This window comes from Orcinus orca, chromosome 1, assembly GCF_937001465.1.
Source record: "Orcinus orca chromosome 1, mOrcOrc1.1, whole genome shotgun sequence".
NCBI lineage: Eukaryota > Metazoa > Chordata > Mammalia > Artiodactyla > Delphinidae > Orcinus > Orcinus orca.
The window spans coordinates 60422811-60450588 of record NC_064559.1 but is presented as its reverse complement, the minus strand read 5'-3'; the positions used below and the strand labels follow the sequence as shown (position 1 = coordinate 60450588).

The following is a 27778-nucleotide window of genomic DNA, read 5'->3' as shown; positions in this document are numbered from 1 at the left end:
TCCAAGAAAATTTTTTTCCCTATGTAGCACATCTGGGATTTTATTTTATTTTGCATGCCTTGATGAGAGGATCTATTTTAGCAAAGCACATTGTGTATAAAGAGTGAATAGAGTTCCTTTATTTTTAGGAATTTCTTCCTTTCCTGTCTGATTCTTGCTGTACATTGCACCAGCTTTATCTTCAGGTACACAGGTAAGAAGACTGCTATATGACCATTAAAATGTAGTAGAGCCATATGAGCCATGCAAACATTAATGTATGTCATTTAAAAATAAAATATCACAGTAATTTTTTCTTAATGTTTTAGTGAATTTTTGTCTGCTTGCTTAAAATTAATGGAGATGGAAGCTTTTAAGGAATAGGTTCCGTATGAGTTTTACTTATCTTTATATTCTTAACTAGTACTTTATATCCAAGTGATGAATATTGGTATGATGATAAATACCAAAGGAAAAAAAAAGAGGTTATATATATGTGCATACATTTTGTATCAGCATACCGTTTTTTATCTTTCTTAATTTTTATTTTACTTCTATGAGATTTAATTCAAGTAGTAGTTGAATCCATCCCAGAAAAAAAGTGAGTTACAGAAAGGGTGTCATAATTTAGATGAGGGCTAAATGACATCTAAAATTGATAGTAACCTCAGAAGAGCCCTTGATTTGACACTAAAAGACTCTGTCCGCTCATTCATCAGCAACCCTCTTATACTTCCTTAATCCATTTAGTCTCCCAGACAACTTTTCATACCTCTCCCTCTTCAAACATCCTAAATCTAGAGCACCACCTCCCCATTTCTCATTGTCAATTAATGTCCTCACTGTGTGTGTCCCTGAGAAAAGTGGAAGCAATTGAAAGAGAGCTTCCATATTCTCCTTCTGACACATCGACTATTCTATCTGTATCTAGGCCCATATATTTGCTTGTCCCATGAGTGAAATGTCTGTGTGCCTATCTAAGGCCAGCGTCTATTCATTCATTGAATTTCACCCTCTCTCACATGCTCAGGGACCTTACTTTAGAAGTTGTTCCTTTTCCCACTTGTATCATCAGTCTTCCCTGCTTTTTCAGTCATTCTCATGAGTATACCAACATGCTGTTATTTTTCCCATCTTAATAAGAACAATATAAAACAAAATCTCTCGACTCTACATCCTCCTCCAAATAAACACCTTCCCATTTTTCTGCATGTGTTTAGAAAGAGTTGTCTTTACCACTGTCTCTACTTTCTTTTTCAAAGCTACTCCCGTCAGGCTTTCTATTCCACTACTTCATCAAAACAGCTCTTGTCAAGGTCATCAGTGACTCCATGTTGCTACATCTAGTGGGCAGTTTTAGGCTTCATCTTATGTAACCTGTCAGCAGCACTTAACCCTTTCATTTGGACTCTTTCTTCTGTTGGCTTCCAAGACACCTCTCCTCAGCAGGTTCCTCCTCATCTCTCCAGCTACTTTAAGTTGGGTGTGCCCAGCACTCTGTCTTCAGGCCTCTCCTCTCCTCTATGGTCATTTAGTCTCAAGACTTTAAATTTATGTCTCTCCTCTTTAATGTCTAACTGCCAATCAGGACATGTGTACTTAAATTGACGCAAACCAAAATCCTGATTCCAACCCATTTCATCTATCCGCCACTCCCCAACCCCCAAAATCTGCTCCTCTTGTTGCTTCCTCATTTCAGTTTAAGTGGTAATTTGGTTCTTCATATTGATCAGGTCAAAAAACCTTCCTGTCATCTTTGATGTTTGTCTTGCTCTCATACCCCTCATCTAGTCCATCAGCAAATTCTGTCAGTATCACCTTCAGTATAAATATGTATATGCCCTGTATATAAAGAGAATCCAGCCACTTCTCACCACTTAAACGGCTACCATTCAATCTCATCCACTATTATTTTCTTGCCTGCATTTTTGCGAAAGAACATCGTATCTACTGTCTCTGTTTCCACCCTTGCCTTGCTCTGGTCTGTTCTCCATACGGTAGCCGAAGTGAGTGATAAAACATAAATTAGATCATGTGACTTCTCTGCACAAACTCTCAAATGACCCACATTCAAACAGAATTCAATAGAATTTCAAATAGAAATTCAATGGAATTTCCTGTCCACCTTAGCACTTATTAACATCTACTATATTGTGTATTTACTTACTCACTTACTTGTTAACTTCTCCCCTTCATTAGAGTATACACTAGGTAAAGGCATTAACTTTGTATATTCTGTTTACTACTACATCACACGCTCCTAGAAAGGTACATGACATATACATAGGTACTTTATAAACATTTGTCAAATAAATTAATTTAAAAATGTATCATTTGATTGAAAAACACACACTTGCTTTGATGTTCAGTAGCTGTAGTTCAAATCTGTGGAGTTTCCTTACTTTTGTTGTATTTTATATGTCTTTCACCTTATAATTTCACTTATAATTTAGTCCTCACAACTCTGAATCAGTGTTACAAGTGAAGAAAGTGAGGCTCAGAGAGGTGGAATGAATGAACCAAAGTCACATAACTAGTAATTGACAGACTGGTGCTTCTTCCATCACACTACAAAGGCCTCAAGTGTTTATATTAATTGCTTCCTTTTAAATGCTGTCATCCCCTGCTAGATAGGGTTTTCTCATGTACTATCAAGTTTGCCATAGTTAAAATAACATGGCAAAAAATACTGAATACATATCTTATGTCACATAGGTTTTTTTTTTTTTTTTTTTTTGCGGTACACGGGCCTCTCACTGCTGTGGCTTCTCCCGTTGCGGAGCACAGGTTCCGGACGCACAGGCTCAGTGGCCACGGCTCACGGGCCCAGCCGCTCCACGGCGTGTGGGATCTTCCCGGACCGGGGCACGAACCCGCGTCCCCAGCGTCGGCAGGCAGACTCTCAACCACTGCGCCACCAGGGAAGCCCTCACATAGGTTTTGATCGAAGTTTAGTTTAAACCTCAGTTACTGAGACATTTTCCATGAAATTCTTTGCATCTCCCTTCAGTGTTAGTATACAGTTTGTTCTTATAAAACTCTTGCTTCTGAGAAACTGAGCATTAAATTCATAGTAAATTCAGCATTTTACCTATTTTAAAATAACTTTCAATAGAAGTAATTACCCTAGAATTTATCAGAAATATCTTTTTTACATATGGTTTTACTAGTTATTTGATTCATATTTTTACAGTATTTTTTAAGAATATCATTGTGAACAATGTATTAAAATGCATCAAAACCATACCAGCATTTTCTTTAAGATTATAAACTTTTAATTTTATAGAATTATAGCCATGTTATTTAGTTCGGAGGTTCTTCATAGAATTATGATATCAGTTCAGTACTTTGAATTTTGTTTTATGAAACACATGCTACTTAATTTTTAAATATATTTTCACTGCTGGAAGAACATCAGTACTTACCTCTACCTAAAATTCGAAAATAGTTATTAATGAATGAGTTTTTTCCCTCCCTTCCCAGTAAGTTTCCTCCAAGCCTGTATGCTGCTGGGATTTCTAAAGCACAACAGGAGGAAATAGCAGGTGCTTTCCTGGTCACACTGGATCCACTTGTCAGTCAGCTTCTCAAATTCCAACCTTTCGTGGAAGTGGTTTTGGACAGTGAATTGGGTAAATTTCAAAACAGATTTAGTGTTAAATCATCTCTTATTAATTATTACATGTTAGAGACAGGGTAGTCTTCTCTTATGCAGTTATCCTGTTTCTTTATTTATTTAACTTTTGGCTGCATTGTGTCTTCATTGCTGTGCACAGGCTTTCTCTAGTTGCGTTGAGCGGGGTCTACTCTTCATTGCGGTGTGCAGGTTTCTCACGGGTTCTAGGATGCACAGGCTTCAGTAGTTGTGGCACATGGGCTCAGTAGTTGTGGCTCACGAGCTCTAGAGCACAGGCTCAGTAGTTGTGGTGCACAGGCTTAGTTGCTCCACGGCATGTGGGGTCTTCCCGGACCAGGGCTCGAGCCCGTGTCCCCTGCATTGGCAGGAGGATTCTTAACCACTGCACCACCAGGGAAGTCCCAGTCATCCTTTTTTTAAGTTTTAAAAATTTTATTTAAAATTACTTCTACTTTTTTTTCTTGGAACATAGTTCTGCTTTTTAAAAATTATGCCTCTAATTTTTTTATATATCACAATCAGATTTCTGCTGAAAGTATGTAGAGTATGTGTTTACTAATTTGTTGTAACTTAATTTTACCACCTTCAGAGCTGCCATGTGAACTACAGTTTCCACAGTGTCTACTGCTGGTTGTCATCATGGATGAGCTGCCCTCTCAGCCTGAGGACGTGCAGACCCTGTGGTGCACAGAGACCCAGGTCTCAGAAGCTACAACCAGGTGGTAAATGTGTTGTTGATATCCAATCACATTACGATGGTTTAGAATGCCCTATTTGTTTGCAGTGACCTTGAAATTAAGTTCTTTGTTATGTCACATATTCTAATTAATAGTTACTGTGTAGACCTCATGCATATTGCTACTTAATGAAAATATAAAATACATAAATCTATGATAGGCACGGAAAATAATTTAATTTTGTTCACTCTTTTAGAAGGTATTGCTAATAGTGTTATAAACATTCAGTGTAGCAGACTAGATGTAGTTAGTAACATTTAAAAATGAGCTCTGTTAAATAGAGTGCTTAGATACTATAAGTTATTTCCTGGGAAATTTCACTTGTATTCCTCTTCCTTGCCAACACCAGGCTCTAGTTTCTTACGTCCTGGGTTATTGTTGTACTCTAGTTTTTTATCCTATCCTTTAGTGGCATCCTGTGTACCACTACCAGGTAGTCTCCTTACACCCCAGCTCTGAGCTTCCTATTCTCTTGCTCAGTAACTAAAGCATAATATCCCAGCTCCCCAGCTTTGCATTTAAAACCCACCCATTCTGTTTTCATCATCTACTTTTGCTCCTTATCATGTCACTCATTTTCTATACATATACCTTGCTCCTGTCAGACTGGTGATTCCTGTCTACCTTATACTCAGGCTTTGTCTTCTTTACCTATTATAGTTTGCCTATTTTTAATTTGTTATCTAAATCCTCTATGAAGAATTCTTAAATCATTTAAATCTTAAAATAACCCCTCCCTATCTGAATGATAATACCTAGTTTCTATTTTATATATGATACCTAGCTTAGCTATTTAAGTTTCAAGTTCCTTGATGAATTTTGTCTTAGACTTTGTATAGTTCTGTATTATGATAAACACTTGGTAAATGATAAAAGATATATATGAAAATTCTTCTCCTTTAAGGGATTTCTCTAACTGTATTTTATTTTTACGGATACATATTCACACATATTGCAAACTGTTGTTGATATATACATCTTGAGACATTTGGCTTTGCTAACTAAGATAAACCTCTGTATGTCATATTATTACACCTGCTAATTGTTAAATGTTAATAATCTTGGGTTCAATGTTCTCAATTTCCCTGCAGGGTGTCTCTACTCAAAGCCATTTTCTCCAGTTTTGAGCAGTGTTCTGGTGAACTGTCTCTACCTGTTCATTTACAGGAAGTAAAGAGTAAAGGGCAAACTGAGGTTGCTGTCACCTTATATCAGCATGTTTGTGTTCATCTGTGTACATTTATTGCTTCCCTTCATCCCTCACTGTTCCCTGAACTGGTAAGTTTGTTACTGGCTGGGCTAAGCTGAGATTACACTTTTGCTTTCTTTTCATTGAAATTGTGATTCAGATATAGAAGAAAGTGTGGGGTAGTAAATGTGTATTTATTTTTGAATGTCATTCCCTCAGTTGCACATTTTACCCTTTAATTCAGCTGGCTCCTAGGAAATGGTAATCCTAGAGTCCTATAGTATTCAGATGTAATATTTAGCTAAAATATTTGAGGAAACATTTTGGGTGGGAAGGTATGGAAAGACAGTGTGAGAAGAGGAAAAATGGGTAGGATTTCACCTAATTCAGTTTCATAAAAAGAAAAGGAGAAGTAAATGGTATGTAGTACCAAGTCTCCTATAGATAGATCCTAGGCTTAATGTGGATTTTTTTTTTTTTTAGTGTAATTGGATTAGAAAAGATGTTGATAAAATTTTAGGAAAAACATTCTTAGAATTTACTTAAGGATCAGTATCATTTAAGATATTATACAATGGATAATATTCAGCACATATTAAATATCGTATTTGAATGGTTTAAGGCAGAAACAAAAGTATAGGCGTGTGTATTGTATATATTGTTTTAAAAATTTCAGCCTACATAGAGAATTTCTGTGGAGCCTTGTGATTGAGTTACCACACTGAAAACCACTTTTGAATCTCTGTAGCCTAGGACAATGCTTAACATGTAGTAAGTGCTTAATAAATGTTGAGGGAATGGCAACATAGGTTCTTTCAGATACTAGAAAGTAGAGCTTTCCTACTGAGGATCTGTTGTTTTTTGGGTTGTGATAGTATTTTGTTGTTTTATTTTGAGAAATGTAATATTAATGATAATTTATCATAGCTTTTTGTTTTTCATTAGGACACTGCTCTGTTGAATGCTGTGCTTAGTGCTAATATGATCACCTCTTTGCTAGCCATGGACGCATGGTGCTTCCTTGCTCGGTACAACGTACTTACTTTTTTTAGAGTTTGGATTGATTTATAGTAGTGATTGACAGTAAATGACTTTATACTTGTAAGTTTATAGAAAAATTCTGTCTTGATAATCCTTTAACAGCCCCCCAAAATGGTTTGATTTCATATCATAGCACTAAATTAGAGACTGAATTCCCTCTTTCCTTTCTTTGGTTCAAGTCAGTAGAACCTATTGCTTAGGTAGTTTTGTATATTATGATATTCGTTGGCCATGGAATAACTGCAGTTTAGAATATTTAGTGCTTTATGGAAGTCATCTTCTTGCTTTTCTGAATAATTGTATAAATAATTGTATGAAGATTGCTTTCTCTTTAAATCACAGATATGGGACTGCTGAACTCTGTGCCCACCATGTCGCCATAGTGGCTCATCTGGTGAGTAGAATTATAAGGCCTAAAACACTCACTTTCCTTGCACTTCCTTTGGGGATATGATATCTTAAAGTGAATATCAAAAGGAGAAATAGATGGTAGCTAAATTGTTTCAACAGTTTCTTTGCTCTTCATTAATGCTGATGCTTTGAGAAAGATATACTAGAAAGAGTAACACTGGGGAAATTGTCTCATATTTTCAAAATTTTATGGAGCTTCATTGATTGTTCTGGGAAAGAAAGACTAGGTTGATTGAGGATAAATTTTAAATTGAATGTATAGTAGAAAATAGGAGTTAGCTTTAATGTTGATGACCAAGAGTTCTTCTTACTGTCTCCTCCCCCCGTTTCTCTCTCTCTCTCTCTCCCCCCCCCAACCCCCCTCTCTGAAATAACTTAGACAGTCTGACTCTTGATTTTGTTGTGTTTCTTTCTGAGAGGGACTAAATGTGATAGTGATCGATGCCTTTTGGGAAAAGAAGTAATGCTTTGTGCAGAAGTAAAAGCACAGACGTAGAGAACAAACATATGGATACCAAGGGGCAGGGGGAAGGGGGCAGTGGGATGAATTAGGAGATGGGGATTGACATATATACACTTGATACTATGTTTAAAATAGATAACTAATGAGAACCTACTGTATAGCACAGGGAACCCTACTCAGTGCTTTGTGGTGACCTAAATGGGAAGGAAATCCAAAAAAGACAGGATATACGTATACGTATAGCTGAATCACTTTGCTGTACAGTAGAAACTAACACAACAATGTAAAGCAACTATACTCCAGTAAAAATTTAAAAAAAAAAAGAAGTGATGCTTTGTGAATGGATACAAAGAGAAAATTGTTTAATGACAACTTATGTTAATCTTTTCAATGTTGGTCTTTTTTTGCTTTTAAATTCCAAGATGTTTATGTTCCGTATAAGATGGTCATGACCTGTTTGTTTTTTTTTGTCCCTGGCCTTTGATAAAGATCTTATGTGGGTCCATGTGTCTTTTGTCTTTTAGTAGAGTCATTGTGTCATATATTTCTTGGTTTACCTCATAAGGATATTGTAGACTAAATCCAGTGAGGTGTATGATAACCAGACAGCCTGACATCTGTATCTCCATGGCTAATGGTCTGGAGCACTTACCTACTTTACTAAATCCACAACACATCTTGCACAAAACAAAGAGTGATTTTTATGTTTTGTGTATTGTATCTACTTTAAATAAAAGCTCTCCTAGTACATTATGATAGGAATTTATAAAATCTTTTAATGAAGCTTCCATCTTATAGAGATTTACCTCTGCACTTCTGTGCTTAGATCTAAAACAATTCCATGAATTATCTTTGAGCAGGGGAATTAACATATCAAGTTATAATCAAAATGGTAATTAGAAATAGAAATTCCAAAGTATTGTTTTTAAGTAATACCAAAATTGTTTTCTCATTATAAAAGTAATCTAGGTTCATGGAAGGGAAAAAATTAAATAAAGAAAAGCTCCAAGTTAAAAATTAAAATTACCCAGGTTATTTCCCAGAAAGAGCTGCTGTTAATATTTTGGCATATAAAAGCTTGTAAAAGCTATGAGTTTAAGTCAGTCAATCTCTCCTCTCTCTCCTGCCTTTCCCAGATAAAATCTTGCCCTGGAGAATGTCATCAGCTCACCAGCCTATCAGTACTATTGAGGCGCCTCTTCTTCTTCATGACCCCACCCCAGCAGGCAAGGATACCATCTGCGTCACTGTCTTTGAGCACCTGAGGAGAATTGGATCCAGATACTTTGGAAGGCTTTTTGACCCCCATTTGTTCTACATTTAAATGCTGACATGATCTGAACATAAATTTTTAATGTCTTCATTGCTTTGGTTATTGGTTTTAGGTGTGTTTAGATTTTGATGTTAAAGAAAAGCCAGAGCTATACAGTAGTTAAAGTGATAAAAACAGATTTTATTCGGAGCTGTTGCAATAGGAGCAAAGAGACTTCAGTGTAGAACTGGGCTTATGTCTGAATACAGCATAAACTAGTGCGGATCTATAATCAAGGAGCAGGGTGGGGGTCAGTGGATAAAAATTACTAAGAAGCAGCATCAGGAGTCAGGGGTGATTCTGGCTTGACAGGATTCTTGCTGAACACAGACCAGGATGATCAGATACCAAGGGTGAGGGATTTTTTCTAAATTGACTTAGCAGGATTCTTGCTAAACTTGGATGATGCAGGCCCAAAAAAGATGGACACAAGCTGGAGGTCAAAGGCTACTTGAGAGGAGGGCTAAGAAAAGCCTGACTTAAGTTTGGTCAAGGAGAGAGTCCTTATTAATGTCTTTGCTGCAAGTTACAGATAATCATTCTATTGGTAATTCTGTCTTCTTTCTCCTTGTTTCTCATAAATTTAAGATACTTGAAGTGGTTCTATATCCTCTGCCCCTTTTAACTTATTTTGAAGAACTAGAATATTAATTATGCTCTTAATGATAATGATACCTTTTTTTTTTAAGTAAATAAGTTGAACTTCTTGGGGAAAACAAAGTATGATGAGCCTTAGTTGTTTGCTACTGTGAGGAAAACAAACTCTGCTGTGACAGAGGAGATTGTACAGTTACAGGAACCTGTGTAGCCTTGCATAGTCCCTTGGACTAGTCAGTTTGGAGCTCCTATGGGAGCTTTTTAAAAAAGACAGGTTCCGGAACCTAAACCTGTGAATGGAGTGGGTATAGAGTGGTGGCTGTGAGGTGAGGCTCATTAACTTGTTGTTATTGTTATTGTTATTATTAAATTCCTACATGATTCTGACATGGATACAAGCTGGGGAAACACTGGGTTAGTGAAGGGGGTTACAGGCCTTGGTGCCTTGGCAAGTCATCCTATCTGAAACTGTTTCCCTGTCTACAAAGTGACAGATATGTGTAACCATTTTGAAAAATGTTGTAAGGACTTAGTGATAATATATACAAAACACTTAGAATAGTACCAGGCTTAGAGGATGCTCAATAAATGCTGGGAGTTACTTCTGACTAGAGTGTTTACCCCAAGCCCATGCCTGCTTTCCTGCCTGAGAGAGGTTGGCCAGGTACCAGAGGAACCACACTGACCTCCTAGCTTTCTTCCTTACCGGTGTCTCCAAGGCAAAAAGCATACCAGGCCCACCTCACAGCCCTCTAGAAAACATGTTAGGGTTGCTGTTCTTCCCTCCCAAACTCCTCAAGAGTTGTCTGCTCCAGATTTCTTAGAATTTTAATACCTTTCTCTCCTCTATCAAATGTCTTACTCCTGGTTTCCAGTACACTGTTCTTCCTAGAAGCCCTGTTAACTGGGAGGCCCTTCCTGAAGAAGTGGGGTCTGGAAGAGATCCTCAATTTTTTCACTTACAAAATGGGAATAAGATCCTTTTCCCAGGGTTGTGAAATTTTAATTTTTAGGATAATACAACTCAGAATGAATTAGCCCTGAGTTCTAGAAGCTTTGTTATAGATAAACTCCATGTTTAGAGATCTCTTACATACTTCTCAGTTTTCTAAATTTTTCCAAATAATTGCAGCTATCAGATATGTAAGTTATAGATAAATGAGGGGTTACTTTTAATTTTTTCCTTCAGTTATCAAATACTGATTTTTCCTGCTGTGGTCAAGTTACTGTACTAAAAATTGAGGGACAAACCTGAATTTGAATCCCTGTTCTGAGAGTCCTTGGGAGAGTTAGTTAATCCTAAAATTGAAATACTATTACTCAGATGGCAGTTGTGAGACCGGAGGAGATAGGGAATGTATATATATTATACATCAAGTGAGCATTTAACAAGTGTTAGTTCTTCTGTCATGCTCAGCTCTTTTTCCTTTTCTCTTAAGACTTGATCCCTCTTCTTCAAGTAGGCAGGGAGGAAACCTGTATTTTTTGAGACTGAAATATGGACCAGGCTTTGTACTAGGCACTTCAATTCTTTTAGTCCTTACATCAGCCTTGTGGGATAGATGATGATATTATGTCCATTTTACAGATGAAGAAATAATCACTCAAGGAAATTAAAGAACTACCCCAAACTCAAACATAATAAATGACTGAGCTGGGATTCCGATCAGATCTGTCTTGCTCGCAGATCTGTGCTCTTTCCACAGCTCCAGTATTCTTTTCAGTCTTCATGCAGCTACTTCAGGGGCCTCCTCTGTTTCTGGGCTGTTGACTCGGCCTCCTTACTCCCTTTTACCCTAGGAAATCTGCTTTTATTTAGACATACAAAGCTTGCTCACAAATTTTTAATAGTGTTTTGTTGCTTAAAATAAAAAACTTGGACTCCACTACACTATATCATGACATCTCAAGGAACATATAACCTAGTAGAAATTATAAATTTATAAAAACACTCATAATAAAAGGTAGTACGTGATGAGTGTCAAGACTGAGGTGCAAATCAGGTTTTGTTGGGTGTTTACTGGGGACGTGTGGTGTGGGAACAGGTAGGAATGGTGAAGCTGTTGGAGATGGTGGCATTTGAGATTCATGCTAAAGGAAGGGTGAACTGGGAGGGAGTGGGCAGGAATAGAGAGCAAAGGTGAGAGAGCACATGCTAGGGGAAAAGGAGAGGCAGGCAGTATAGCTGGAAATAATTATTCTTTTGCATACAAGATGGTGTCTTTTTAGATAGTGAAATAAAAACCCAGATTTTGGATCTATGATGCAGCATTAACATAAATGAAAATAGTTAATCTCAGTATAGCAGTGTTTTACTTTAAAAAGTATGGTGTCTGTGATAGATAATAATTTGGGGGGGGGATGCAAGTATATAAGGTGATTAAGATGTATCCACTGTTTCAATATGGGGAGTAATTACTGCATATCCTATTGTTCTTTTAGTGTGTGAAATTAACAATATTCCTGTTTTAGAGGAACAAGGAAAAGTACCAGGAGGTTACCTGAGGGGAAAGGATATAATATGCCTGATTTAAGCACATTAGTTGTTCTACCATATTTATGTAAAGGAAAGATTACTTTATATATTTGCATTTTAAGCCCACTGGTGTATTTTTTCTCTTAGTGTTAAGGAGGGAAGTCATAATGCTCTGCGCATCATCCCCTTATGCTTCATTCCTTGTGAACTGTCAGCACTCGCAGTTTTAAATCTTGGAAATTGTGTTGAGGCCAAGGTTTTCAAACTCAGAATAGTAAATCAATCAATCAGTCTTTGTATGTAACAAATCTTGGCAACACCTACCCTTTAATATTGTCCAGGATGTTATTATTTATAGTTCTATTTTGGGAAGGGAACTCAGTCACTCACTGGACTTCATTATTATAAAGAAAGGTCTTGTTTGAACAGGTGTTTATTAATTGGCACAATTCTCTTGGCTTTCCTGGTGCAGTTTGGTTTCATGAATAAAGCTGCTTATTATAATAGACACATAGCTCATGAAGGGATCCATTTTTCTGGCTTTATCAGCTATCCCAAAAGATAGCCACATGAGTTTTCCCTTGTTTTGACAGCTAAATATTTTCTCTAAACAAAATAACATTCAAATATATAACGTAGAAGAGTTTCTCAGTCAAATTTAATATAGTAGGTTTTTTTTTCATTTTTGATGTAGGAAAAATTTCATTCAACGAGTAGATTTTGGATTGTAAATTGAATTATTCTTCTAAAAAAATTACATTAATATTCCTAGTTAGAGTATACCTAAATTAGTAAGTGTACCAGTTTTTGCTGTTTTTCCACCAGAAACTAATTTAATATCTTAACTCTTTTTTTTTTAGAACTTTTGTTTTCCATTTTTATCTAGTCTGTTGACAACACGTTTTAAAACAGTTCTGTTTTCCTATTAACCTGGCAAGCACTTTGAATTATTTCAGTGGTAGAATGGATTTGCCAACCATACTATCCCGAACACTTGTGAATGAGTTTCATATGTTGCCTAAAGTAGAACAGAGCTGGCGGCTAGCCCATTGGAAAACTGAACCTATGACCTTTGCTTCTTTAAGTTCTCTATGATAATCAGCTGAGTAGTAAGCCACAAAAGTTGGCTAAATCAATCTCATTGGCATATTTGGGAATATTACTTTTGATTGAGCTGTGCAAGGTGATGAGTATACAAATTCTTAGGAAAAAATAGAATTATTGGGTAGGAGCATGTAAAATAGCTGATGTGACTAATAATGAAATACATTATTTAACATTTCTTAATGCATTTATATTGTGCTCCACTTAACCTGTGTTTTTCATTTTGGAAACAAATGCAGCAACAACAAGAATAACGGCTAAAATGTGTGTTCATTTAAGCTACCTTGGTCTGGTACCTTGTGATACTGCTATTCAGTTAAGAACTTTTAAAAAATATTAAATATGGAAGCTAATACTTAGCTTTGGTGTATCCATTCACTAGACTGTTTTATGTTACTTTTGTTTCTTTAACAATTTGTTTCAGGTGGAGTTTATCCAGAAATTTTCCCCAAAAGAAGCAGAAAATCTGCTTCTGTGGCAATATATTTCCTTTCAGGCATTACCTGCTGAGCTTAGGAAACAAACTGCACTTGAGGTCAGCAGATCAGGCACTGCACAGTGCAGGAAGTGGCTAAGCAGCAGTCGAACGTTGGGAGAACTTGAGTCTCTGGTAAGATAATTTTGATGGCCTTGATTCATTCAGTAGCTGTTTATTAAGCTCGGTTACTGGGGATGTACTGTTAAAAAGACAGACAGTTTGTGCCCTCAGGTTAGAATCTAGCAAGAGGTTCAGATTTCTACATTGTACGAGTCTTTGAGAAACTACTATTATCTTGATTGATGTAAATGTTAGCGGGGGAGAGTGTCTGTAGCTCAAGACACATTGGAACAACATGAAACACATTATGAAATACTTTATTTGTAGTATTTTTGCTGACATTATCTCTGGATTAGGCAGACATGATTCTTCTATTTGATGTACAACCCTCATTTTATGCAAACCTCTTCAGAGCTTTTATGTACCTTTCTATTTAGAATGCTCCCTCTTAAAATAATGGAATAAAAAAGAAATTCATCTGTAAGTAAAGAAAAATACAATTTAAAAAACTGAATATAGTACATGTAGTTAAGTGTTTATTTGCTAATTCTTTGATTCATTCATTCATATTTTGAATGCTCATATGTGTCAAGCTCTGTTTTAGGCATTGGAAATATATCAGGGAACAAAACAAACAAAAATTCCTGCTCTCATGGACTTACATTCTAGCTTAGCTGTGGACAGAGAAGTAATAAATATATATATTCATAACATATATTATATATCAGTTTGTGATGAGAAGAATCAAGCAAGGATGAAGACAGGGCATTCAAGGGGATGAGGACCTATTTGCAGTTTTAAATTATGAGTTCAGGGTTTTCTCAGGACTTATATTTCTATAATGAGTGTAAATGTTCTGATACTCTGTTACATAATGGCACTTGACCATAATCATCAAGATAATTTAAAACATTTACATACATTGAAAGGGAATATAAATTTTTATGTGCCTTTATTTTGGGAAAAGTATTAATTACCTAGTTAGGAGTAGGTGAACTTGTTCAGATGTTGCAGTTATTGTGCACAGATTTCTATAGTAAAGACAAAACGTCTTTTGTATTAGATAAAATAAAAGCACCTATTTTCTAAAATTCAGCAGATTTTTGCTCTATGACCAAAACTTTAGTTCAGCAGGTCACTTAACATGCTTATTTGTAAAAGGAAATAAGTAAATCATAAATTAAAAGCTGTATGGTAATTACATAAAATTAAGTGTGGTTGTTGACGTATAATGGATGAAAGGCAAGGTTACTGATTGTTACCACGCCCAAACCAACCCCATTCCTGGCCAGTCAGAGAGAGATGTGATATATAGATAAGAGCGAATCCAGGGAAAATTGTCTTTAGTTTCAAATTCTAGATAGTGTACTTAGGTACTATATTTGTTTATTGAATGCAGTGTTGCTGAAAAATTTTAAAGTTTATAAAACAGCAGCAACAATAATCTGGTAACTTTAAAAGACTGCTAAGTATATAATGTAAAAATATAAAATTTTTAGTTGATGAAGATTATAAATTAGCTTGACCGTACTGGCCATTTGTATCAAACCTATTTATTAAAATATGATGGTGTTTACATTTTGTTAAATTTTCAACCTAAAAGGAAAAAAAGTTTCTTTATTTAGAAAAATGAAGCAAATGTTTCTGTGTATAAGGAAAATTAGTTTTAGCAAAATATACATGTATTAAAGAAATCGCTGAAGAGATGGTTTTGGATCTTAGAAATATAACTCTACATGGGTTTTTATGAAGAGTTGTAAGTAACTGAAAACCTCCAGGTAATTGGGTTCCAGCTTCTTTAGACTGGTATCTAAACTCAGGTCCTTTCCCTGTCTCTCCCCTTCAGAACACAGTGCTCTCTGCTTTGCTTGCTGTATGTAATTCTGCTAGTGAAGCTCTGGATATGGGACAGCAAACTGCAGTTAAGGAAGTTGGGAGTCAGCTTTGGGCTCTTTTAAACATTAAACTGGTAAGGAAAGCAACTAATCATTTCCCTGAAAAACAAATAAAATATTGAAAAAAGAATAATACTGAAATTTCCCTGTAGAGTAAAATGTATGTAATTTATTTATTTATTTTGCGGTACGCAGGCCTCTCACTGTTGTGGCCTCTCCCATTGCAGAGCACAGGCTCCGGACGTGCAGGCTCAGCGGCCATGACTCACGGGCCCATGTGGGATCCTCCCGTACCGGGGCACGAACCCGTGTCCCCTGCATCGGTAGGCGGACTCCCAACCACTGCACCACCAGGGAAGCCCTGTATGTAATTTCTTTAGGTTCTTCGTAGAACTTGTGATTAGAACTTAAAATACCTACTGGTACTCTTTCAGCCAGTTGTATTTAAGAGTGTGATAGGGCTTTCCTGGTGGCGCAGGGGTTGAGAGTCCGCCTGCCGATGCAGGGGACATGGGTTCGTGCCCCGATCCGGGAAGATCCCACATGCCGCGAAGCGCCTGGGCCCGTGAGCCATGGCCGCTGAGCCTGCGCGTCCGGAGCCTGTGCTCCGCAACGGGAGAGGCCACGAAAGTGAGAGGCCCGCGCACCGCGATGAGGAGTGGCCCCCGCTTGCCGCAACTGGAGAAAAAGCCCTCGCACAGAAACGAAGACCCAACACAGACAAAAATAAATAATTTTTTTTTTTTTTAAAAAGGAAAAAGTGTGATAGAATTATATTAGTAAAACCAAAACCTACTGAAGTGAAAGTGAGGTTCTAGCTAACTATTTTCAAGACCAGTTTGATCCTATTTTTTAAAAAAATCTCTTCTATTGTTTTCTTCTGTCTTTGGTTGGTATAGCTTGTTTGTTATTCCAGGGTCTTTTTATAAAATCTTTTGGGCAGTGGAGAGTGGTGTGGCTTAAAGGTGGAAGGGGCAAGTAAATGCATGTGGCTAATTGGTATTACTCTTTTCCAGAAAAGCCAGAAAGCCAAGTGATGATCAGGCTAGAATTAGAATGATGTGTGTTCCACAGATCATTGTAGTTTAGAAATCATATTTAGTTAAATATCTAAATATGACATTTAAGTTGAAATAAATGTGTGACCTCTGGTTGTCCCGGTCAATGGAAGCTGAAGGCAACTCACAGTTGGGAAATAATAGAAATGGTTTTGCAGATGATGTTTTATCATTAAAGTTTATGTCTAAGGTCAGATTTCACTACTGCAGCATTTTGACTTCAATGAGTACTTTCCTCTGATCCTTAAAAATCATTCAATAAATATTCACTGAGGACCTCTCGGTGATATAGCTTACAATATCATGATAGAAACAATTATGGAGAGGAGAAATGGAATTCTAAGGAGACTAAGGAATAAGCAAGCTTTTTCAGTGACAGATGAAAGTAATTAGATCCCCATCTGAGTTAAATCTTGGTTTGAAACATGGCTCTGCTTTTTCCTAGCTCTGTGATCTAGAGCAAATTATTTAACCTTTCTGCCCCTTTTTCTTATTAAAGTGATAATACCTATCTCACAGTTATAAGGAATAAGTGAGGTAATAAAGTGCTTAGCATATATAATAAATGCAAATGTTGCTATTCTCATGTAATTGAAAATTTTCACCAAAATTATTTTGTGCTTCTTATTTAAGGTAACAGGTCAACCTTATGTTCAACAGACACTCTGCCTTTTACTTCCACTGCTGGGATTTTTCATTCAAACTCTAGATCCTCAGCTGATAAGTCAGGTAAGAATAGTGAGCAAGTTATCTGTTCTTCTCTTATCTCCTTGATGCTGAGTAGTCAGACCTTTTTCATTGTTGCTGCTAACTGCTCAGGAAAAATCCCTGAGGTTAGGAGTCATAGTTTACGTGTGAACCCTGCATTCATAGCATTTTCAAAGGCATGCCAGCAGCTGTGGGAGTGTGGAATATAACCACCATGGACTTAAGGATAATCCTCATTGTTTCTTTGAAGAAATAAAATGACTAAGGAGGAGCACTACTGAATTTTCTCTCTGGCCCCCAGCTTGCGTGGCAGAACAGGGGTCACTGGGGGATCCGTGTGGTGTTGCCTCAGGTATGCCTCGCTTGTGGAGGTTCTAAGCAATGGAGAGAGGGAAAAACGGAGAAGGCCTTCATCTTACCTGAAGTGATTTGAGGCTTTGGAATGAGTCCATACTAGACAGACTTGATCCCCAAATTCAGGAGTGGCTTAAGCTTACAGTCACTTAAGAAACAAAAACTGTCCCGAGGTAAAGCTAACCTTTCCTATTCAGGAGGATGACAGAAGTAATACCCTGTCACAGCATATTGCAGAGTGAGACTAGCAACACTTCGTTTTTAGTAACTCTGGTTTCTGGTTGTGCACGTGAAGAACTTAGCATTAACAAATATTTACTAATTAGGTATATTTTAAATTACCATTATGTGTAATTACAGAGAATGAGAATATAATAAAATAATTGACTCAAATTATGTTGATTCTGAAGATTCTAGTTGTTTTTGAAAAATTAAATAGTGATCGTTTTAATGTAAATAATTTTGCCTATCTTCAAAAACTCCAAATAACATTTTAAAATTTCAACATAATTTTTCATTTAGATATTGCCTCCTTTATAGACTAGCTCAGTGCTCCTTTAAACCAAGGGTTGGCAAACTATGGCCTCCTGGCTAGATTCTGCCCTCCTGTTTTCAGCACAAGTGCTAAGGATGATTTTTACATTTTTAAAGGTTAAAAAAAATGTGTGTGTGTGTATGTGTATGTATATATATGTAACAGGGAACACGTTGCCTGCAAAGCCTAAAATATTTACCATCTGGCCCTTTACAGAAAGTTGGCCAACCCATGTTTTAAATAATGAACTTCTCTCTCTAGAATTTAAAATACAAAATAATTTTGAAGATTTAAAAGAAGAGCACTGGTATATCATTTTTCAGAAACACATGGATTTTTCATTTTTTTTACAGTGGTTGGTAGGACTGATGTTGTAATGATTGACTCAGTCATTTTGTTTTATTAAAATTCCACCTGTGAAGTGTAGGCTTTGTGGAATGTTCGACTGTCCTGGGTTTGGTTTTGTTTCCCCTCCTACATACCCATCAAAATCTTAGTCATGTCTCTACAAAGCATTTGTTTTCATTTATAACTGTTCTTTGGTCTTTGTGCCCTTAGGTAATAACTTTGCAGACCTCACTACTCAAATCAGAGCCTCCTGACCATGTTCGTTTGGCAGTTCTTGATTTTCTGTCTTCCCTGGGAAAACTTTTTATACCTCAAGCCATCCAGGTAATAATACTCTCTTAATTCTTTTGTTCCCATGTTAACAAAATCTCTAAGAATTACTGATGGATTTTCAGGCTTTAATTTCTGAAATTCTGTGGATTGTTGACAAAGAAAATTGGGGGAAAAATATATTTTGTGAAGAGAGGGTAACTGTCAAAATAGAACTCATTTTATTTACTTTTAGAAAAATATATGTTGACATACAAGTAATTTATAGGGTTGGCTATGGTGTGAGATTTATTCTAGTCGGGCTCTAGCACACAAAGTTCCTGAGGAAGGAAAACATATTTATGTCTTCTAGAGAGTGGTGTATAATGAGGAAATGGGGTGATTTATAAAAGTTATTCTCTTGGTTTTATATCCATGAAAGGCAGCCTGTTTGTTTAAGACGATATTTTTGAAAATGTTGCAAAGTATATATAGAGTTGACAAATGGATATTTATTTATAAAACTGTAAAGGCCTGGCAATACACTTCTACTGAACTTTAAGACATGCTTCACAGCAAAAGGAGGTCTTCCTCCTAAATTGAGTTTTTTCTTCCTTATTACTGTCTGTGGTCAAAACAACAATTCTAGACAGTTGACCTTTTTTTCCCACCTCCACGGGAGATATTACACTATAAAGAGTTCAGTGATGAGAACTTTTTACGTTAACTTGAGCAAAAACATGATGGACGGACATTATCTCAGTACATGTTGATTAAAACCTTTGAAACCAAAAATTGAACTGGTTAGTTTCTAAAGGGTTCTCTTGTTCACAGGTAAACAATACCATACCGTTTGTTTTCATCACGTAAGGTGTCTCATGAGATAAGTGTGTACTCGCCAGCTTCTTTTCAACTCTCTGGACAAAAGTATTCAGAGATACTTGGATTTGAGCTATCTTCTTTTTAGCATAAAACGATTGTATTCTAAAATGCTGCTTCATTAGTGCATAACTACTGACCCTAATGGGCCCAGAACCTATGGAACAAATGTTTTATTAGCAGACATTACCTTACATATTCCCAGGAGTGAAATTAAGGTGTGAAGAAATTTTGGGGATTCATCAGCATATGAGAGGCATTTGAAGCCACATGATGAAATTGATTCATTTATTCATTCAAGAAAAAACTTGAGTTCTTGCTATGTGTCAGGCACTATTTTAATCACTGGGGGTTCAGTAATGAATGAAACTAATAAATACTGACTCAACTGTTGTGAGGCAACAGACTAATAAAGTGGGGATATATGTAGTGTACTAAATGGTGGTGAATGCTACGGAGAGAAATAAAGCAGGGAAGGGGAAGAAAGAATGTGTATGTTACGGGGGCAGAGTCTTAAGTCGAACTTTGTCACTGGAGTCCTCACCACGGTGACATGTGGGTAAAACCTGAAGCTGAGAGAGCAAGCCAAGCAGGTATCTGGGGAAAGCATTTCCAGAGCAGGGGAAATAGTAAATGGAAGTCCCTGAGATGGGAGCACGCCTGATAGGAGAGCTAACGCAGAGGCAGTGGGGCTTTGCAGGCTGTGGTGAGGACTTTGGTTTTTACTCTGAGGGAAACGGGAAGCTACTGGAAGGATTTGAGCGAAAGAGTGACATGATTTAACATGTTTTAACACGTGTTCACCGGGACAGAATTACGGAAATTTGACAACGTTAGAATAATCAGTGTACTCTGCTGAGGTTTTCCTCTATTTAATAAGGTTTGGTTTTCTTTTTAGGACAAAATTCTGCCCCACCTATCTTCTGTTTTTGCCTTACTGCTAGCTGACAGGAATTGGCTACTAGAACAACATTCCTTGGAGGCGTTTACTCAGTTTGCTGAGGTAATTAGAAGGCCAGTCTATCACAGTGACCTCTAAAATAATTTAGTATCTCAGATATTCCAAAACATTCCAAAAACATTTATTGAGCTGCTTTTGTATCTCAGTCATAGTATTTTCTGCTGGAGGATATATTACTAGTCATCTATTTTACAGGACCTAAAAATGAGACCCAGAGAAGTGAGGTGACTTTCCTAAGGTCCTATGAGTAGTAACAATCAGAACAGGCATTCAGACCAGGTGTACTAACTCAGACACTATTTTGGGGTCGATTGAGAGTACATTTCATCTCCACCTATCACAGGGGCTAGAGTTTGATGAACACAGACCTGTTAGCTTGGTTCTGTAGAGAAGGCGACCCTGCTGTTGGGTTACTTTTACCCACTGTAGTGCAGCGTGCCTGTGGTCATAAGGGGGCCCAGAGATGTTGGGATGACTGGGCAGAAGTCCTTACAGCTTACAGCTCCACACTTGTGCAGAATATTGTGTTAATTATCCTAAGGCATCCTGAAATAACTATGAGCTTATTATCTTTTGAGTATCCTCTGGCACTGAGTATTTTCTTTTAAAATGCATTTTTAATTAAGGTAGCTCTTAAAACTCATGTACTTGTCTTTGCAAGCTGTTGAAATATATTGAAATTAGTTTTGTCAAATCTTTTAATAGGGAACAAATCATGAAGAGATAGTTCCACAGTGTCTCAGTTCTGAAGAAACAAAGAAGAAAGTTGTATCTTTTCTGGAGAAGGTATTTTATTTATATAGAATCAAAATAGTAGTGGCACATATTTTGTTCTTTATCATGTTACTTCTTTTTTCAAATTATAACCAAGTTGAATATCTTTGTTAGCTCCAATTTTTCACAGTGCTTATTAACACAGTGGTGACCCACATTATTATTAAGCAGTTGGGACCTCATTACAAGTCAGAAGTAAAACACTTTGGAGTTGCTCTGCCTGTAGTTTGGGATACTATTGCATTGATCATTCAGGCAGTGAGATGAAGAATGAGGATCCCTCACCTGTTACTCATCATAATTAGATTCACATGTAGAATCGTAGGCCTGCGAGGATCATGTTCACCCCTGTAATTCAGTCATGGCTTTTCCAAATAGTGACTTTCCAAACTGTTGAATCGTATGGCTCCCATATTTGTGCATGCTTTGAAACGTATATGGAGATAGTGGTAGGATGTAAGTTAAAGGTTAATTGAAGCACTCATAGAACAGTTACACCACAAATTTAGAATGCTAGGAGAAAGTGAATTATGCTTAAGTACTTAATTTTTTAATATAATCTCATTATTGAACTGGACTGTGTCTCTTATTATTTTTATATATGCATATATTACATATCAGCTGGATGATAAGTAAGTGTGTGCACATGTTGCTTTTAACAATTTCTCACCCTATTCAGTAAAGGCTATCAGACTATCATTTTTCTGTAGGGAAGGAGAACACTGTGGAATAATTTTACCCCAATTACACTGAGGATACATTTACAGATGACTGCAACTTACTTCCAAAATTTGCTTAGTTCACAGGCTAAACCAGAGCAGTTTAACATCCGGCACTTAAACACGCAGGCCTTTTCACCTTCTGAATATCACACCATTTTAATATTGAGTAGAGAATGCTAATGTTGATGTTTGCTTGGTTTTTCATGGTCTCTGGCAGACGGGGTTTGTAGAGGAAACTGCAGCTGCCAGAGTGGAACGTGTCAAACAGGAAAAAGGTACCTTCTGGGAGCCCTTTGCTAAAGTTACTGTAGAAGAAGCAAAGAAGTCAGCTTTACAGGTATGGACTGCTTTTCAGTGTGGATCAAGCTTTAATAAGAAATTCTGCCTTATTACTTACTGATAAAACAGAAACTAGCATGGTTCTTGGCCTCATACTGAATATCAAAATAAATAGATCTAGACATGTAAAATTGTTTTATGGTAGCTACTCTTAAAAATCACAGTTCTTCTTTTGAAAGGTTATCAACACATAGAACAGAGGAGGGACTACAAAAAAAGTTTTAAAAATCATACAAAATATACTCTTAACATAACTGTCAATTATTTGTAGTAACCTTTGGGAAAGTTATGTCTTTGTACCAGTGATGCTACAAATGCAGTAGTTGCTGAACCACAGAAGAAAACCAATTAACTTACCTTCCAAAATGTTTACTTTGATCCTTTGCCTCATTCATCAAATCAGCCTAAGAGTTTTTGGCACTGTCTAGAAATCACATCTACCTATTAAAAGGCAGAAATCTGATACCTCTAAGGATATTAAACTTGTTTTGAGCAGTAATAGTATATTTGGAACGGTAATCCATAATGGTAAATTTAAGTTACAGTTCTCATTAAAAAAAAAAAATTGTTTTTAAGACATGTTAACTTTTATGCCTTACATCTGTAAAGTTAAATATATCAGTAGTATAAATAAGCCCTCAAGAATTTATATGTTATGAGCTTCCTTAGGAAGACAGGGATTATAAAAACTGTCTTGGCCCCAATCCTTCTTCCCCTTCCTGGTGCGGTGATGTTAGAAACCCTGGCAATTTACTGAACTGGCTCCGAAAGCATCATTATAAACTCAGCATTAAAAAGAAAAACAGCAGGCATTTAGAAAATTCATATTTGGAGCTTTTTTGTAAGGACAGATTATATGGCTAAAGAATACTCACTGGAAGTTACTGGACAAGGCAGCACTTCTTAGTTTCCTTCAACCTTGAGCATTAATGGTAGTAGCAGCCTGAATCCCTGTGACAAACCAAAAATGCCTTCACATCTCTCTCCAGACGCTTGCAGGGGGCGGGTGCCCTCCTGCGCTTGTGAACCAATAACCGGAATAAAATTTTCATATAAAACTTTACAGCTTTAGAATTTGTCCTTATAAGCTTTACGCTAGTCCAAAGGAAAGTTCTTTATTTTTACAATTTTGGAATGGGTATCATGGCACTACTTGTTTTTCTCATTTGCCAGCCTTCTGCGAAAAGAGCCCGTCACGAGCTCCCCTTGGAAGAAGAGTACAGGTCAGCACTGCAAGCAGCAACAGCGGCCTTGGAGGCAATCGAGTTATTACTCCAAAAGTCTCCTCCTCCAGACTGGCTTCTGACAAAAATGGAGACACTCCAAGAAAGGATTGATAAGCTAAAACATCATGTATTCTAGGGTGAAAACTGAATGGACTGGACCATATTAATTATCGCTAGGTAAGAGTTGGATGATTTTTTGTCATCCTACAGTGCATTTCACCTATAGATGAAAATATTGATGTAATTATATGTCTGTACATTTTCTAACACATAAAACTTTTCTAAAGTTGATTCTAGTTAAAATAGTCTTTATTGGACATTTAGAGAACAGGATGGTGGGGATATATCTCATGAAGAGCTTTGGTACAAGGTAATAATACAGGAACAGTCGGTAACTCACTCAGATAGTACATCTGTAAACAAACTGCCTAAGGAAACCTTAGCAATTTAAAATCATTTATATACTTTATAGCTAAAATTTTTTCAATAAGTTGATTTCATAATAGAGCTTACTCTTCTGACAAAGAAATAGCACAAAATTAAGCTAATCAGCTTGAGTGTTTGTATTTATTTTCTTTACTTCCAGAATTGTTCTGGAAAAAAGCAGTAAGGTCAACCTTTCCACAGCCACTTGCTCTTCACAGAAACTGGCCTCAGTCAGACACACAGCCTCTTCCTCTGAGAAGGGCTGTGAACCTCTGCACCGCCCAGGGCTCCCCGCCAGCACGCCAGGTCTCACACTTCTGTTGGCACTGACTGGAAAAAGAGCTCCTGGTATGAGAAAAACAGGATGCTTTTGGGTTTTCTTGTCTGCAGAGCCTGCTTTTGAGGTATTTGATTTTTTAAAAAAGGAATCCATTTTCCTAAAGATTAACTCACACCCGTTGTCACCAGGTATTGTCTTCCCAGTTCAGGTCGCCATCTTCTCCCCAGCCTGCAGCCTCTCCCTGCAACAAAAGAAAGCAAGCCAAGGGCAACCTGCTGAAACAAATCATGTTCAGATTTGAAAGATCAGGAATTTAAAAGGGGCGCAACGCGTGTCTTTTGATGCCAGAATACATTTCCTTGTACTAAGTAAAATAATTTACTGGACTAGGAAGCTGAAAAGTAGAATTACTTTGGTTCCAGAATTACAAAACCACAGTATTGGGAAATAACGTTCCAAGGACCATATAAGCCAGTAAAATCAGCTTGATGACACCACATTCTTGGTTTAATCCCTTTTCCAGACAAAAAAGATTATTATTGTAAAAAGTGGCCCATTTATTAGCCCAAGCACTGCTACATTTTTCTAGGGAACGAAAGATGCCATTTATAGGAACTGATCTTATTCATTTTATGCTTGATCATGTTACCCAATTGTGGACATCAGTCTTTTCTCTCACTGGGAAAACAGCGTGTTTGTTATCAATGGGACAGTGCAGCTGCTACCTGTGAGGGAAGCATAAACTATTATGCACAATTTAATAATCCTCACCTCAGTAATTTCTGCTGCAGCAAATTTTGAGGAAAAGTGCATCACTGATGAGACGTTATCCTTGTTGGGAGCTACTGTTTCTGTCCTCAGTTCAGGTAAAATAAGAATAGCAGCTGAAGGCTTAATTTCTGGGATCATATCAGCAAACCAATCCAACTCTGGGTCTTTTACTGGCTTCTTTTTCACCTGTATGGTAAACTCCTCTCCTAAACCAAGTTCTGATGGAGCTTTAAGGCGCCTTTCTTGTGACGACACTTTTGGTGGCTTGGTTTGGTCTGGGTCATCCCTGCTTCGTGCAAGACTGGTCTTTTGGGGTAGGCTTGATTTCAAAGGCTTGGCCTCTTCAGTGAGTGGACGCAAAGTAGGAGTGGCCTTTTGCTCCCCTGAGGTGACAGGTCTTGCAGCCGTGATTCCACCTCCTGGGTTTATTTCAGTATCTACACCGCTGGGCTCAAAGTCATCCCAAGCCGCCGCCTCTGCATTCAAGTCGGTGAATGGCGACCTGGCAGCAGCATGGGGGTCTGCAGGGCAAATCTCTGTGTCGACAGGTTTGTCCTCAGGCTCCTCAGGCTCGCTCCAGTCAGGCCACTCCTCAGACTTTTTAGAACTCGACGGGAACTTTTCACTGTCTCCTGAGGTGATTTTCACATCTGAGATTCCGTTGATGGGAAATTTAATAGGCTGAGAAAACTGATCGCCTGTGGGAGATAAGTACAAGAATTATTCTCATAAAACGTTGGTTTTAAGAACAAGCAATATATTTAGGAGAAAGTTAACAGATCTATACAGAAACGTATAGATCCAATTCCTTGGAAATATCCATGTACACTGAAGTATGAGATATCCCAGCAGAACATAAATCAACAAAGATGTGATGTAAGTTAAACAAATACTTAAATCGTAATTTGATGGAAGCATCGCAAGCAACAACTAACTGGAGCATCTAATCCTTTACTAAATATTCAGACATACTGTTTATTGGCATAACTGTCTACAAACAAAGATAAAAATGTTCTAAGCCAGGCGATGTTACCCTTGAGATATTAATTACGTACACCCTGAAAAAGTGTTGTGTGCTCAAATAAGTTTGCCTCGCCCAACATATCCTCATTTTAAACAGATTTTCTTAAGTGCAGTCAAGTCACTGAAGTCTTGTGCAGTGTGGTCTGATTCTGTGCTCAATTCCCCAAACTTATTTAACCACAGAACTCCTCTTTCACAGCACGCCTATTAACATCTTCCAGAACTATCATTCTTTGATGATACAATTTAGAAGAAGTCCCAAAGTAAAGTATCTGGTGCAAAAAAGAATTCAAGCAACGTCTTCACCAGTTATGAAGAAAAGACAGGTATATACCCTATAGTCCAGGGAAAAAAGACAGACCCAAGCTGACTACATAATTACAAATAATAAGAAAAATCAGTCTCAATATTCCCAAAGTGCCCTTAAGGTTCAGAATTTAAACTTATTACTCAGGAAAACATTCACCCAAGCAGTGGAACAGCTATATAAGTTTAATGAATCTACCTGTCTGTAAAAGAGTACTGTAGTAATCTCGCTGTATGTGCTTCTTGCTGGTGATGGGCACGTTGCCAGAAAAACATTTAGGGAATATGCTAGAGGAGGGGTTCTTCAAGACAGGTGAGATCTGACTGCGCTGGCTGCAGACGACGTGCGTGGGAGAATCTGAAGATAAATTAAAAAAACCCAAAAATGAAAGGGGTAGTAAATTGCTTCTTTTCCTATCACATGTTAGGTGAGCAATGGTTAAGGGAAAAGGGTATATTTAACACAGATAAAAGATAAGTTGCAGAAAGAGGGCACCTCCAAATATTTGAAGAAACATAGTTACTAAGGAAGGGACTGCCTGTCCTAGAGGCATTTAAGAACAGGCTGTGTCCACATGGTGGTAATGGCACAGTAAGGTTTCAAGCATAGGTGAGCAGTTGAAGTAGACAGAAAACAAAACCTTTAGGATACCTAGTTATAAAAGTTAACAGCCTTTAAAAACATCTTAGTGGTTATTTAAAATCATACTTGATTCTACTTACTTTCCTTTTAAGAAAAAAGAGTACAAACACACCAATGTGAATGTACTTAATGCCCCAAGACTGTACACTTAAAATGTTTAAAATGGTAAACTTTGTTACAGACATTTAATGCCCAACTGGGAAAAGGAAAGTGTTTTAAGAAAATGTTGTCTTTAACAGCTTATCAGAAAGTTCATACTCAAGAGTGGGTATTGCGCAAAAGGATCCTAGCAAAATTTCTGGCCGAATACTTCTTCTGCCTTGGAAAAGTGAGGGTGAGGGGGATGGCCTGGGCTAACTCATCACAGGCCGCAGCTCCCCTCCTCAGCGCAGCCTGACCTCTACAAGCCCTCCACCCTCTTGCTTATTTCTGCCACTCTCCTCCCTGCTGAAGTCCTACTCATTTTTCTTACAAAATGTCCCCTTCTCTAAATTGTCCTCCCTAACTCTTGTTCATGCAGACTTATTTCTCTTAGGTACACTTTTCACTAACCTCCATATTAGCCCTTATGTCTGACCATGCAGGTAAACTGTAAAAGAACAGAAGGAAAAAGATAAAAGTCTAAGAGTACCTCTTTTACATACGCCCCTTCCCCAGCAGTCCCCCATGTCCTGTAGAAGAAGGGCCTCTCTTTTCTATAAACTTGGAATGTAGGCTGCCACCAGGGCTCCCAGCCATCTTGGATGAAAAGCCTAACATGGCAAGTCAGTGGGATTAGTTTCAAAGTTTTCAGGAAA

General features: G+C 37.4%; 2 protein-coding genes across 11 annotated transcripts in view; one reads left to right on the top strand and one right to left on the bottom strand.

Annotated features, from left to right (window-relative positions):
- The window catches only part of FIRRM (FIGNL1 interacting regulator of recombination and mitosis), a 246035-nt gene extending 222214 nt beyond the window's left edge, over positions 1-23821 (top strand). For 4 of the 8 annotated variants that reach the window (XM_049715581.1, XM_012532995.3, XM_033428049.2 and 1 more), the window contains 15 exons: positions 129-193; positions 3463-3611; positions 4206-4335; positions 5445-5631; positions 6488-6570; positions 6926-6977; positions 8594-8683; positions 13371-13556; positions 15331-15453; positions 17071-17166; positions 18593-18706; positions 20409-20513; positions 21177-21257; positions 22185-22304; positions 23480-23821. In XM_049715581.1, coding sequence (XP_049571538.1) covers positions 129-193; positions 3463-3611; positions 4206-4335; positions 5445-5631; positions 6488-6570; positions 6926-6977; positions 8594-8683; positions 13371-13556; positions 15331-15453; positions 17071-17166; positions 18593-18706; positions 20409-20513; positions 21177-21257; positions 22185-22304; positions 23480-23668 — 1770 coding nt within the window. In that variant the 3' untranslated portion in view covers positions 23669-23821. Of the gene's footprint in view, positions 1-128; positions 194-3462; positions 3612-4205; positions 4336-5444; positions 5632-6487; positions 6571-6925; positions 6978-8593; positions 8684-13370; positions 13557-15330; positions 15454-17070; positions 17167-18592; positions 18707-20408; positions 20514-21176; positions 21258-22184; positions 22305-23479 lie in introns of those variants that run through there. The other 4 variants (XM_033428046.2, XM_033428048.2, XM_033428047.2 and 1 more) reach the window with 4 other exon arrangements.
- Positions 23822-23823: 2 nt separating this feature from the next.
- Positions 23824-27778, bottom strand: part of SCYL3 (SCY1 like pseudokinase 3) — a 39472-nt gene continuing 35517 nt past the window's right edge. For 2 of the 3 annotated variants that reach the window (XM_004269742.4, XM_049715640.1), the window contains exons 12-14: positions 26538-26696; positions 25010-25707; positions 23824-24479 (exon numbers count right to left, since the gene is read on the bottom strand). In XM_004269742.4, coding sequence (XP_004269790.1) covers positions 24420-24479; positions 25010-25707; positions 26538-26696 — 917 coding nt within the window. In that variant the 3' untranslated portion in view covers positions 23824-24419. The remainder of the gene's footprint in view (positions 24480-25009; positions 25708-26537; positions 26697-27778) is intronic. The other variant, XM_033428058.2, reaches the window with a different exon arrangement.